The 13,560-nt window shown below is 42.7% G+C and overlaps 1 protein-coding gene across 6 annotated transcripts in view; it reads right to left on the bottom strand.

Annotated features, from left to right (window-relative positions):
* GRIA3 (glutamate ionotropic receptor AMPA type subunit 3) overlaps window positions 1-13,560 on the bottom strand; it is a 261,418-nt gene that overhangs the window by 173,627 nt on the left and 74,231 nt on the right. For all 6 annotated transcript variants that reach the window (XM_060756402.2, XM_060756404.2, XM_060756403.2 and 3 more), the window contains exon 3: window positions 10,158-10,397. In XM_060756402.2, coding sequence (XP_060612385.1) covers window positions 10,158-10,397 — 240 coding nt within the window. The remainder of the gene's footprint in view (window positions 1-10,157; window positions 10,398-13,560) is intronic.

Genomic DNA, 13,560 nt, shown 5'->3' with positions numbered 1-13,560 from the left:
GCAAGTGTGGAGAAGAGCAAACCACAGACCACTTACTACAATGTGGCCTGAGCCTTGCCACATGCACAATGGAGGACCTTCTCACAGCGACACCAGAGGCACTCCAAGTGGCCAGCTTCTGGTCAAAGGACATTTAGTATAATGCCAAGTTTTTAACTTGGTTTGTGGTATTTCTATACATTATAACTGCATTCTCAATTCGCTTCTGACACGATAAATAAATAAACGTTGAGATGAAATTTCCATAATGAAGTTCTGTTACTTTTTACATCAAGTGGTCTTTGCAACACACTCACAGCATGAACCTTCCATGCCAATCCAACAACAAGAGCTACACCAACTTGTAGTTCCACGAAGCAGCATCAAGTGAGTAAAGAGGCCGTGCCATGTCTCTGAGCCCATCACCTCATTTTAGATGCATGAGAGTTTGCTGCTTAAAATGTTTCTGGAAATACAATCCAAACTTTACAGTGAACAAAGTATCCTTCCCTTAAATTATTTACATATCCACACATAAGTATGAAAATCAAATCATGCCTTCCCTTATCCTGAAAGCGTGGCTTAATCATGCATATTTATGGCCTGATTAATATTTTAATAGAATATATTAAAATGAGAGTTCTACTTATAACAGCGTGTGGTTCTGACTCTCGAGTGGTAGTATTTACACAAAAGCACTGACATTAGCTTTATTTACTTTGTAGTGCAGTTATTCAGTGCCATTTTCCTTTGTGCTCACTTTATTGTTTGTTTACTTCTTGGAGAACCATAAGTTAGATTTTTTTATACAGATCTCCCCCAAGTATTGATCACAACTAATGTACTATTTCATTTTGCTAGTTCAAGGTGGGCAACTGTGGCCATCCAGATGTGGCTGGACTTCATTATCTAGCATCTCTCATCATTAATTGTGTAGCCCAAGGTTGATGGGAGTTGTGCTCCAACAACATTTTGACAGCCACTGTGAGTCCGAAGGTGCTGCAAGATATGTTTGCATACCAATATTCCAGAGTAGCATGGCAATGTTTTTAAGTAGCTAAAACTAATATATGTTAATTTTAGAAATCTCCCTATTCGATTCCTTAGATATTTTCCAATGCCTTAAAATTGGTATATTCTGGAAGATAAATATTAATTTGGGTAAAATGTTCATTTTAATGGCTAAAATTCTTCCTAATAGAGATATCTTATTTTTAATTTTCTACATCTTTTCTAATTTCTTTCCAGTTAGTTTCATAATTATTTTTCAGGAGTTGCAAATTTTTTTGCTGTTACTGTTATTCCTAAATATTTTACCTTTGTTGTCATCTGGAGTCCCGTTTTCCCCATTAAAAGTTCCTGTCTCTTTTTTATAATATTTTTGTGAATACTTTAGTTTTTTCCTTATTAGTCCAGCTAATTCTCCAAATTCCTCTATCTTTTAAATCCATTTTTCTAAGTTTTCAATTGGATCTTCCACCACAAATATCACGTCATCGGCGAACGTTCTGACCTTGTACATGTGTCCCATTATTAGGGACCGTCAATTCAGGGTCCCTTCATTGGGTCCAGTCACAGAAGGCAGAAAGACAAACACCCAGTCCCAGGCGAAGTCTGGAGAACAAGCCCTATGAGAACAAGCCCAAGGGTCTGGAGAACAAGCCCTATGAGGAGCGGCTTAGGGAACTGGGCATGTTTAGCCTGAAGAAGAGAAGGCTGAGAGGAGATATGATAGCCATGTATAAATATGTGAGAGGAAGCCACAGGGAGGAGGAGGGAGCAAGCTTGTTTTCTGCTTCCTTGGAGACTAGGACGCGGAACAATGGCTTCAAACTACAAGAGAGGAGATTCCATCTGAACATTAGGAAGAACTTCCTGACTGTGAGAGCCGTTCAGCAGTGGAACTCTCTGCCCCGGAGTGTGGTGGAGGCTCCTTCTTTGGAAGCTTTTAAGCAGAGGCTGGATGGCCATTTGTCAGGGGTGATTTGAATGCAATATTCCTGCTTCTTGGCAGGGGGTTGGACTGGATGGCCCAGGAGGTCTCTTCCAACTCTTGATTCTATGATTCTATGATTCTATGATTCTATGAAGTACAAAAGCAAGGTTTATTTCGTCATCACCATGAGACAGCCAGCCATACCAAACATGCAGGTCTTGGTACTTTCACTAGGCTGCCTCACCCAGTGTTTCTCAGACTTACATTATATAGACAAGACTCTTTGGCACTGCAGCAAAAGTTATCCAGTTACAAACTACCACCTAGGCTTAAGTCCTTACTTAGCACATTGACTAGCTAACTTCTCTAATTCCTTTTTTGGCACATTGACTAACTGACTTCTTGCAAATCACATGATTTCTTGACAATGGAAAGTACAAGACCCCAATAGTTCTTTTCCCAATATATGGCCATGTACACTTTGTGAGCTTTTTAGCCTTCTGTCTGAACTTTCTTGTAAAAGTTGTTGATTGCACATGTTTCTTAGGTGCTAACCACAAATGTTCCAGACAAGACGGACCCTTAGTGGAAGCTCATTTCTAAATACAGAGGGGGTACATTTTTAACTTTGATTTCTTTAGTTTCATGATTATTGCCCTATCACCATTACTTTCCTCCTTTCATTTCTTTATCTTCCCTGATCTCATTTAGTAGAATCTCTAACAACATTATAAAGATTAAAGGTGATAAGGGATATCCCTTATAGGGAGACAGTTTTGATTTGCACTGAATGCCTTTTACTGTATGGCATCTGCTCATCACTTTATTTTCAGTAGTATTTTTTGTGTGGGATTGCAGTACATTCTAAGCAACAGAGCAAGGAACGTAGGGTTATTTTTCTCGAATGGGAAAGGATTGTGAAAGTGACACAAAGATCCCCATCACTGCTCAGGATAAACACTGACTTAGCTAGCCGCCCTCAAAGAGCTATGAGAAGGTTGCCGTAGTTCATTTTCTCGCTGCATTTAATCAAGGAGCTGTTCTTCAAAGCTAATAGATTCCCAAGCAAAATGCCTCCCGTTGTAGTCTACTACTGGCAATGAAGGAAAGTAATCATGGCTAATACTACATTTCAGTTTTTTCTGCTTTGCTGTACCCAGCCATATTGTCAAGAATAGCAATCCAAGAACAGATTTGTTCCCTTTTCAGGGGGAAATATACCAAGATTATATGAATAAAATGAACCATTATTTCTTGATGGATTTGGAGCTAGCACCTTAGGCTGAATTTTGCACAACACACAGCACTTTTGTGTAGCTATAGGAGAGACAACTTGTCATCCCCAGCTGTCTCATACTACAATTCCCAGCATAAACACTCATGAATACATATTATCCATATACAATCAGATACACAGATTTGAAGATCTTGCCCTATCGTTTATTTGTATTTTGGATATATCCCCAAATGAACACTATGTGTACTCCCTCTGTCCCAAATTTACCTGTCACATAAAAGTAAAGGTGACTCATGACTCATAGTGATGGGATCATGGGACTTGTTGTTTTAGAAGGACTTCCATTCTCTGCTAAATAGTGTTCCAACTCCCATGAATTCATTGCATTGAGCCATGACTGTTAAAGGAGTGCCCAGCTGCAGTAAGTAAAGGTAAAGGCTTCCCATTGATATTAAGTCTAGTTGTGTCCGATTCTGTGGGTTGGTGCTCATCTCCATTTCTAAGCCAAAAAGCCGGCATTGTCCATAGATGCCTCCAAGGTCATGTGGCCAAAATGATTGCATGGAGCGCCATTACCTTCCCACCAGAGCGGTCCCTATTGATATACTCAAATTTGCATGTTTTTGAACTGCTAGGTCAGCAGAAGCTGGGGCTAACAACGGGAGCTTACTCCATCCTATGGATTTGAACTGTCGACCTTCTGGCCGAAGAGCCAGCAAGGTCATGTGGCCAGCATGACTGCATGGAGCACCATTACCTTCCCGCCAAAGTGGTACCTATTGATCTACTCACATTTGAATGTTTTCGAACTGCTAGTCGGCCGAAGCTGGTGCTAACAACAGGAGCTTACTCCATCCTATGGATTCTGGTCAACAAGTTCAGCAACTCAGCAGTTTAACCCACTGCGCCACCTGTCACATATGTATGTGTTTTCTTTTTTTCTGACTGGACTGCACTCTCAATTTGCACAACTCCACCAAAGAAAGGAAGTAGGAAAGCAGGAAGGAAAACAGACTAGAAGGGTCTGTTGGGAAAGCGTTGGGCTACAAAAAACTATTTCATGGACTCATTTTTAATTGTTATATTAAGAACCCCTATGCACACAAATGCCTCTCTACATGCCTCTGTTCACAATAGGTGAAAGTAAAGGTTTTCGCCTGACATTAAGTCCAGTCATGTCTCACTCTGGGGGTTGGTGCTCATCTCCATTTCTAAGCCGAAGAGCTGGCATTGTCCGTAGACACCTCCAAGGTCATGTGGCCACTGGCATGACTGCATGGAGTGGCGTTACCTTCCCGCTGGAGTGGTACCTATTGATCTACTCACATTAGCATGTTTTGAACTGCTAGGTTGGCAGAAGCTGGGGCTAACAGTAGAAGCTCACGTCCAGATTTGAATCTGCGACCTTTCGGTCAACAAATTTAGCAGCTCAGCAGTTAAACCCACTGTGGCACCATTCACAAGATCTTCATGTAAGAGGAAATATGCTCCAAAGCAGGCCTGTAGCGAGGGGGTGGTTTTAGGGGTTCAACCCCCCCACCCGAAATGTTTCAGATTTTTTTTAAAAAAAAAACCTGGTTTACTCATGAATTTTAACTGGTTAACCCAATTCCCATGCTAAGTCTATGAGATGCAACAAATTAAGAGTTCCTCCAGAACTGTAAGCACTATCTCAGGCAAATATTGACAATTTATTCACACTGTCATTACTTGCAGCAATAGCCGGTGTAGTGAAGCAACCAAGTTGGGTGTGTGTGTTCAATGCTCTCATTAAGGAGGCCAGACTTGGTGGAGGTGGTTGACAGGGGTGGAGCTGCAGGCTATGGAAGGTTGCTCTGCCCCCTGCTGTGCTCTTTGCTTCAGCGTGAGCTAGGAGGAAGGTTTCAACCCCCCCCCCCCGAAATTTTCAACCCTCCCCGAAATTTTCAACCCCCCCCCCAATTGTCAACCCCCCCCCCAAATTGTCAACCCTCCCCGAAATTTTTTTCTGGCTACGGCCCTGCTCCAAAGCATTCTAATATGAAATAGAGGTGTGCAAAATGGCAGGAATCTGTTCTGTTTTAGTTTCAAATTTCAGTTGCTCCCAGTTTTGTTTTTGGGAAATTTCTGAGAGATTAGGATGGGGGCCGTTCAGATTTGGAATTCGGGATACAGAGTCCCGGTTACTGAAAATGGAAGAATCTTCCTGCAAACAGAATGGGGGGAACCTGAAATTCGAAATGAAAACAGAAGTGGCAGAACGGATTTCTGCCACTTTGCACACTCCTAATATGAAATGCAAAGTTCAACACTTGTTGATTTTTTGCTGCTGTTTATTTATTTATTATTTTTGAAAATGCACGGATTTATAATTTCCTCCGTAACTCCTTATGCATGCCAGGATTAAACAGCTCAACAGCTGGCAATTTCTCCTCCATTGTCCCATTTTAAGTACCGCAGCCTAGTAAGCTAATAACGTTTACACAGAAAGAGAAAAGGTATTTACATGGTAATGTGCTTCAAGGACTGATGGGAAATTGCTCTGCGCTGTCTCCCAGTTGTGGTTGTGCCCAAATCAGCCAAAAAATATTGATGTACAAATTATTGAAAAATATGATAATGCCCGATTCTCTATTCCCTCATGTTCACTAAGAGCCTGGCATAGATTTACATGGCTCTTTTATTCAACTAGCAGAGTCAAGTAGTTACCCATTCCTATTACAGGTGCAAGTTCTTCAAATGTACTTTCGATTTGAAAACACACAATGACGGATCAGGCAGGGCTCCCCAAATTGCCAAATGTTTCAGGAGCATAGTGTCTAGATCTAGGGAAGTAATGCTCCCCATGCTCTATTCCGCTTTGGTTAGACCACACCTGGAATATTGTGTCCAATTCTGGGTACCGCAATTCAAGAGAGATATTGACAAGCTGGAATGTGTCCAGAGGAAGGCAACTAAAATGATCAAGGGTCTGGAGAACAAGCCCTATGAGGAGCGGCTTAAAAGCTGGGCATGTTTAGCCTGAAGAAGAGAAGGCTGAGAGGAGATATCATAGCCATGTATAAATGTGTGAGAGGAAGCCACAGGAAGGAGGAGGGAGCAAGCTTGTTTTCTGCTTCCCTGGAGACTAGGACGCAATGGAGCAATGGCTTCAAAGTACAAGAAAGGAGATTCCATCTGAACATGAGGAAGAACTTCTTGACTGTGAGAGCCGTTCAGCAGTGGAACTCTCTGTCCCGGAGTGTGGTGGAGGCTCCTTCTTTGGAAGCTTTTAAACAGAGGCTGGATGGCCATCTGTCGGGGGTGATTTGAATGCAATATTCCTGCTTCTTGGCAGAATTGGGTTGGATTGGATGGCCCACGAGGTCTCTTCCAACTCTTTGATTCTATGATTCTATGTCGGATACAATCATACAACTCGCAACAAGAAACAATTTGTGAGATTCGCAAAGTCCAAGACCTCACTTTGGTCTTCAAAACAAAACAATTCAAACTCTGCCCATGTTTGTCCATCCCTCCTTCTCAATCTAAATGAGAAAGAAAACAGGGATATTAAGATACTCTATCAAGACATTTTGTCATCTAACTAGGGTTGTGCTTTTAGGGTACAACTTGACCCAAATCATCTCCTGGCTTTTGGTGGGGGCTCCAATCTGGTTTTGGGAGCCTCCCAAAATTGGGAGGGCAGATATCTGTTTTCACTCTGTGGTGCCAAAAAATCCATTTTCTATTGGCCCATTATAGGGGGGGGGGGGGCAGACTCCCCTTCCCATCATTTTAGGCATTGAAGCTGTTTTACTCTAGAGGAGAGGTGCTTAGCTGTAGTCAGAATGTGGTTTAAGGAGGCTTCTTACCTTTTTCTACTTTAGAGGAGAAGTGCCTGCCCGCAACGCACTCTCTTTCCAAGGCAAGGAGGCAAGTTCTCATTCTTACTCTAGAGGATATGCTCGGCTCAGCTACACACGCTTTCTGGGACTGCACACCACACACATACACTCCCTCTCTTTCCAAGGCAAGGAGGTATGGAGTGCCATGAGCTCACGAAAAGCATGAGAGGAGCCATTATTGTTTCCCCCTTGCTTTCTTATTGAGCTGATTTTCGTACCAGGAGGGGGTTTCCCATTACGTACACCTGAAGTAATGAACGAATGGATGAAATGAAGGAAAACAGTTCTGCGTACAACTCTACCTCCAACTTCTCTAGTTGCTCTAAATCAAAGCCAACTTTGATCCAACTTTGAAACATATATGCTTAAAGTGATTACGTTTTGTTGTTGTTCATTCGTTCAGTCGTCTCCGACTCTTCGTGACCTCATGGACCAGCCCACGCCAGAGCTCCCTGTCAGCCCTCACCACCCCCAGCTCCTTCAAGGTCAGTCCAGTCACTTCAAGGATGCCATCCATTCATCTTGCCCTTGGTCGGCCCCTCTTCCTTTTACCTTCCACTTTCCCCAGCATAATTGTCTTCCCCAGGCTATGCCGTCTCCTTATGATGTGGCCAAAGCACTCCAACTATGTTTATCCTTCTGGAATGCTGAAGGACTGCTTGAAACATATATACACACACAGACATGGATGCACACACACACACCCACACAAATATGTAGATTGAGCAAACTTCAGGTCAAACGATTTCCCCCAGTTAGAACAGCATGGCTCAAAGACAATTTCATTCTAAATAATTAACCTGCATTTGCAAAGGAACAACTAAATTTATTAGCAAACTAGCTTAGAGCAAGCGTGCCAGCACACTGCCTTGTGCCTTCCAGTTGTACAAAAGCACCGCTTACGTATTTGTAACACTACATGGGATAATGTTGTTTCCCCTCCCGAAATATCCTCAAGCCAGAATCCTTTCTGGAAATAGTCGAAGCTCATGTGATGTTGCCTCACCTCAAGCTTGGCTCAAGATAGAACTTGGACAAGTTATTTTGGGACCAGAGGCCCTGGTTTTCTGCCAGCTCAGGTGTTGTCATCAGAAAAGCCCAGTAGTGGCAATGTCTAACTAAAAGTGGAAAATGCTTTCCCATGCTTGGAATTCAGTTCTTCAAGAGATGAAAACTACGAGTAGTGAGGGAGATTAATCTGGCCACAAATTCCATTTTTATTTCTCCATTCCTGTCTTTATATAAGTTTAATTCCAAATACATGTGGACAATGGGCATCTGTCGGGGCCTTCTGTTGGGGGTGCTTTGAATGCAACTTTCCTTCTTCTTGGCAGAATGGGGTTGAACTCGATGGTCCACGAGGTCTCTTCCAACTCTATGATTCTAAGATTCAAAAGAAGTAAAGCCATCCAGATTTTGGAGAACACAGAGGTAGACTATCCCCTCTTAAGTAAAGGTAAAGGTTTTCCCCTGACATTAAGTCCAGTCATGTCCAACTCTGGAGGGTGGTGCTCATCTCCATTTCTAAGCCAAAGAGCCGGCATTGTCCATAGACACCTCCAAGGTCATGTGGCGAGCATGACTGCATGGAGCGCCATTACCTTCTCGCCGGAGCGGTACCTATCAATCTACTCACATTTGCATGTTTTCAAACTGCTAGGTTGGCAAAAGCTGGGGCTAACAGCGGGAGCTCATCCCACTCCAAAGTTTCAAACCTGCGACCTTTTGGTCATCCAGTTTAGCAGCTCAGCACTTTAACCCACTGTGCCACTGGGGACTCCTCCCACTTGGGGGCTCCTCATCCATTAACATGCCATCTTTCTATGATCAGGAATTACGGAACAGTCTAGCACGCGATTCACTTGCAAGCTATAGTTTAAAGTTTCTTCTAGGCCTGGGCGGTTTCGTTCGTTAATTTTGTAATTCGTTAAATATTCGTTATTTTTAACAATTACAAAACGATTACAAAACATATTTTCAAACCCGGAAGTGTTTTTAAATATCGAAACGGCATCCTCCATCTTTTTTACAGGCTTCCGCCCGTTTCGGAAATGACGTTTTAAGGATGGAGGATGCTGGGTGCGCCGGGAGCCAATCCAGCGCTCCCAAGCACCGTGGCTGATTGTGATTGGGCGGGCTGCCCTTTAAAAGCGGCTCCGCATGGCCGCATTGCTCATTGCGAAGGAGACGGGAGGTGCGGGAGGGAGGCTTGATGGTTGGCTCTTGGCTGCTTGCTTGCATTCATTCATTCATTGCTTGTGCTTGCATTCATTCATTCATTCATTGCTGGGAGCAGCGGGGAGGCTTTGCCCTGTTTTCGCCCCACAACAGGGTAGGGCAAGCATTTTGTTAATTTTCCATTTTTAAATATTTCTGAAAAATATCTTTCTTTTATTCTTCAAAAAATTCAAAAAATATTCTAAAAAAAGAAAAGACCCTTGTGTGCCTGTGTGTGTGAGTTTGTCCCTGTCCTGTGGCTGTGTTCGCTCCACAACAGGGCAAACATTGTTAATTTTCCATTTTTAAATATTTCTGAAAAATATCTTTCTTTTATTCTTCAAAAAATTAAAAAAAATTAAAAAAACCCGAAATTAACCAAATTAACAAAATTTCATAAATACTGAACTTTTTCAAAGGAAAATTTTGTAATTATTTTAAATATCGAAACGCAAAAACCCCCCAAATACAAATCGATTTTAGAAACAAATTTTTGCGTTGTTACCCAGGCCTAGTTTCTTCTGATGTTTGTGAGAATTACAAGTAGCAGAACATGGATATAAACAATGGTTATAGCACTCCTGCTTTTCAAGCTATAGTATTTTTTTAAAAGTATGTGAAACCCCCGAGATTCTGTAGATTCCCATTTTTACCACTAATGTTTTTCCTGGTGAACTCACACAAGAACTGAGCTTGTTCCAGACCTCTTTTGTTGTACAAATAATAACAGGACTACAGCAATGTTCCTGAGTCGATTTGGACAGTGGAGACCCTTATAATGCAGTTCAGTAAGTAAACCATGTAACCCAAAATATTACAGTATATAGAAAATTTTAAAAACCAATGTGCAATGTCAACCTCCTTTCCATAGTGAACAAGCATCAGGAGAAAATGAAGGTGAAATGGGAAGGTCTCTCCTTACCTCTTTCTGTGTCGTAGAGGTATACAAACTTCTCCCAGTTGTAATAGGTCAGAAGACTCAGGATGGCTCCTTTCAGGGCCGGCCGCATTTGGATGACAAACTGGACATCGGCGTCCGTCGGGAAGCTGGGGGTGATGAAAGAGGTGTGCAGCGCCCCGCAGAACGATGTCAAGGTGTTCATCGACATCTGGTCATAGAATCCAAAGATGGCATAGACTCCTCTGGAAAACTGTGAACAGACTGAGACACAGAGGAACAGAGGCGTTACCAATGGGAGATCAAGAAGGAGAATGATACACTCATAGAGTCCTACAGTTGGAAGAGACCTAGCGGGCCATCCAGTCCAGCCCCATTCTGCCAAGAAGCAGGAAAATCACATTCAAAGTACCCCCAACAGATGGCCATCCATCCTCTGTTTAAAAGCTTCCAAAGAAGGAGCCTCCACCACACTCCGGGGCAGAGAGTTCCACTGCTGAACGGCTCTCACAGTTAAGAAGTTCTTCCTAATGTTCAGGTGGATTCTCCTTTCCTGTAGTTTGAAGCCATTGTTCTATTGCAGTGGTTCTCAACCTGGGGTCCCCAGATGTTTTTGGCCTTCAACTCCCAGAAATCCTAACAGCTGGTAAACTGACTGGGATTTCTGGGAGTTGTAGGCCAAAAACATCTGGGGACCCCAGGTTGAGAACCACTGTTCTATTGCGTCCTAGTCTCTAGGGCAGCAGAAAACAAGCTTGCTCCCTCCTCCCTATGACTTCCTCTCACATCTTGATCCATGGCCCTCATCTTGTCTCCTCTCAGCCTTCTCTTCTGCAGGCTAAACATACCCAGCTCTTTAAGTTGTTCCTCATAGGGCTCATTCTCCAGATCTAGGCACTAGACTCCTATTGATGCAGGCCAAAATCTCATTGGATTTTTTAGCTGCCACAACACATGGTTGGCTCATGGTCACCTTCCTGTCCTTTAGGACTCCCAGAACTTTTTCACAGGTACTGCTGTTGAGCCAGGCATTCTCCCCCATTCTGTATCTTTGCATTTCCTTTTTTCTGTCTAAGTGAAGCATCTTGCATTTGTCCCCGTTGAACTTCATTGTGTTAGTTTTGGGTAATCATCTCTCTAATCTGTAAAGATGGTTTTGAATTCTGCTCCTGTCTTCTGGAATATTGGCTCTCCCTCCCCATTTGTTCCCGTCTGCAAACTTGATGATCATGCCTTCTAATTCTTCCTCTAAGTCAGTAATAAAGATGTTGTAGAGATGACAACAGCAACGCAGATCCAGCAGCAAAGAATGCCAGGCAATCAAATGCTAATCAAGGTGGTCAGTTGAAACATTCACACCTAGCTCCAATAGACAAGAGTCCTTTGTCCTACCCTGGTCATTCCACAGATATATAAACCCCTTTTTCCTAGTTCCAACAGACCTCACTACCTCTGAGGATGCTTGCCATAGATACAGGTGAAACGTCAGGAGAGAATGCCTCTAGAACATGTTCATATAGCCCGAAGAAACCTACAACAACCCAATAACCACTATCTGTTTATAAGATAATGCTTAATTTGGGTATGCAGTAACACACTGGTTAGCTTTACAAAATGTCTTCTATTGCATATATATTGCAAAAATATATATTCATATATAAAGGTAAAGGTTTTCTCCTGACATTAAGTCCAGTTGCATCTGACTCTGGAGGTTGTTGCTCATCTCTGCTTCTAAGCCGAAGAGCCGGCATTGTCCGTAGACACCTCCAAGGTCATGTAGCCATTGGAATGACTGCATGGAGCACCCTTACCTTCCCCCCAGAGCGGTACCTATTGATATACTCATATTTGCATGTTTTCAAACTGCTAGTGCGACGGCGCGAGTGGCACCACCTATATGTAGAACTTTAATTTGCAAAGGTTTAAACTGTGTAACATGCCACAACTTGTCTGCTTTCTCTGTAAATGTATAGTTGGATTGATTGGTCATTTGTAGCTGTCAATCAATGTTGTTTGCACCAGTTGAATTGCTCCCTCAGCTCAATTGTTTGGCCCCACCTCTTCCTAGAAGAGCAGGGCAGTGTTTCCTTCTTCATTCTACCATCAAACTTTCTATCAGATAGACGTGAGAAAGAGACTTGGCTCTAAAGCCCTTAATTAAGTTACCTCTCATCACCAATTCTGAGGTTCTTACCCTTGAGACTTATGCTTCATGTTCAGATCAACCTGGACGATGTTGAGAAGTCTCAAGCGCCTTCAAACCAGTTATTTGGCACCAGAGGCTTTGTCCCTTCAACATAAGCCATTGGACTGGGGTTGTGTTTGTTTCGACTTTCACAGCCATTGAGAAAAGAGGGAACTTGGAAAAGCTTCTCAGCTTCAAAACTCCTTGGACCCAAGACAACCAGAGATTGTAATGTTTATTTTCCTTTACCCCTTTGAAACTTCCAGCTTATTGCCTTAAAGGGATAACACTCTGTGAACATTAAAACCTATTTTGAGTTATCTACAGTGTTTTGGTCCTTGAGAGTTCCAGTTTCCTAAAGGAGGGCAAGAAGCAATCCCCTGGGGGAAAGATGTTACGTCCATGCCTCTTTCACTAAGAGTTGTAGCTCCCAGGCGCGACGGCACAGCTAGGTTGGCAGAAGCTGAGGCTGACAGCGGAAGCTCACGCCGCTCTCCGAATTTGAACCTGTGACCTTTCGGTCAACAAGCTCAGCAGCTCAGCAGTTTAACCCACTGTGCCACCGGGGGGGGGGGGGGGGGTCCATATATATATATATATATATATATATATATATATATATATATATACATATATATATAAAAATCCTTCTAAACAGATTAGTGGAAATGATGCCCTCTTCTGCCCGTTGTACATAAGCACGGGATCCATGCGTTCCTTTTTGAAGCTCCAAGCTGCGCAATCTGAAGGACCCTTTATAGCTGTAATCTTCATTGGTGTTTGGAAACCAACCATTTCTCCATAATGATATATTTTAACTGCGCGAGATTCATAGAGGAATAATTGTATGAGATAGAGGCTACAACCTTTGCAGTAAATATACGCGATTGCATTCTCAAGTGCCGTCCCCAGAGCGTTCATTACTTCTACAAATCACAATATTTAAGATGCTTAAAGCCTCCTAAAGCAATTTTTGAAAAATAGGGGTGTGGGCTTCCCCCCACAATAGCTCATTGGCATGGCATTGGAAGCAACATCCTAAATCACAATTCTGTTGGAGAAGGAAATGAAAGAAAATACAAAAACGGATGCAAAAACGCCAATCCATTAAATAAGAAACAGTTTTATTCCGGAGTGGTTAAATACTGTGATAGATCCCAAACAACGCAGGATGTGAGCATATTCAAATGCTGGGAGACTTATGGGATGCATGCGTATATCTCTCTGCAGCCTGCTGAATGA

This window comes from Anolis sagrei, chromosome 10 (genome assembly GCF_037176765.1).
Source record: "Anolis sagrei isolate rAnoSag1 chromosome 10, rAnoSag1.mat, whole genome shotgun sequence".
NCBI lineage: Eukaryota > Metazoa > Chordata > Lepidosauria > Squamata > Dactyloidae > Anolis > Anolis sagrei.
This window is presented reverse-complemented; position numbering and strand designations above follow the sequence as displayed.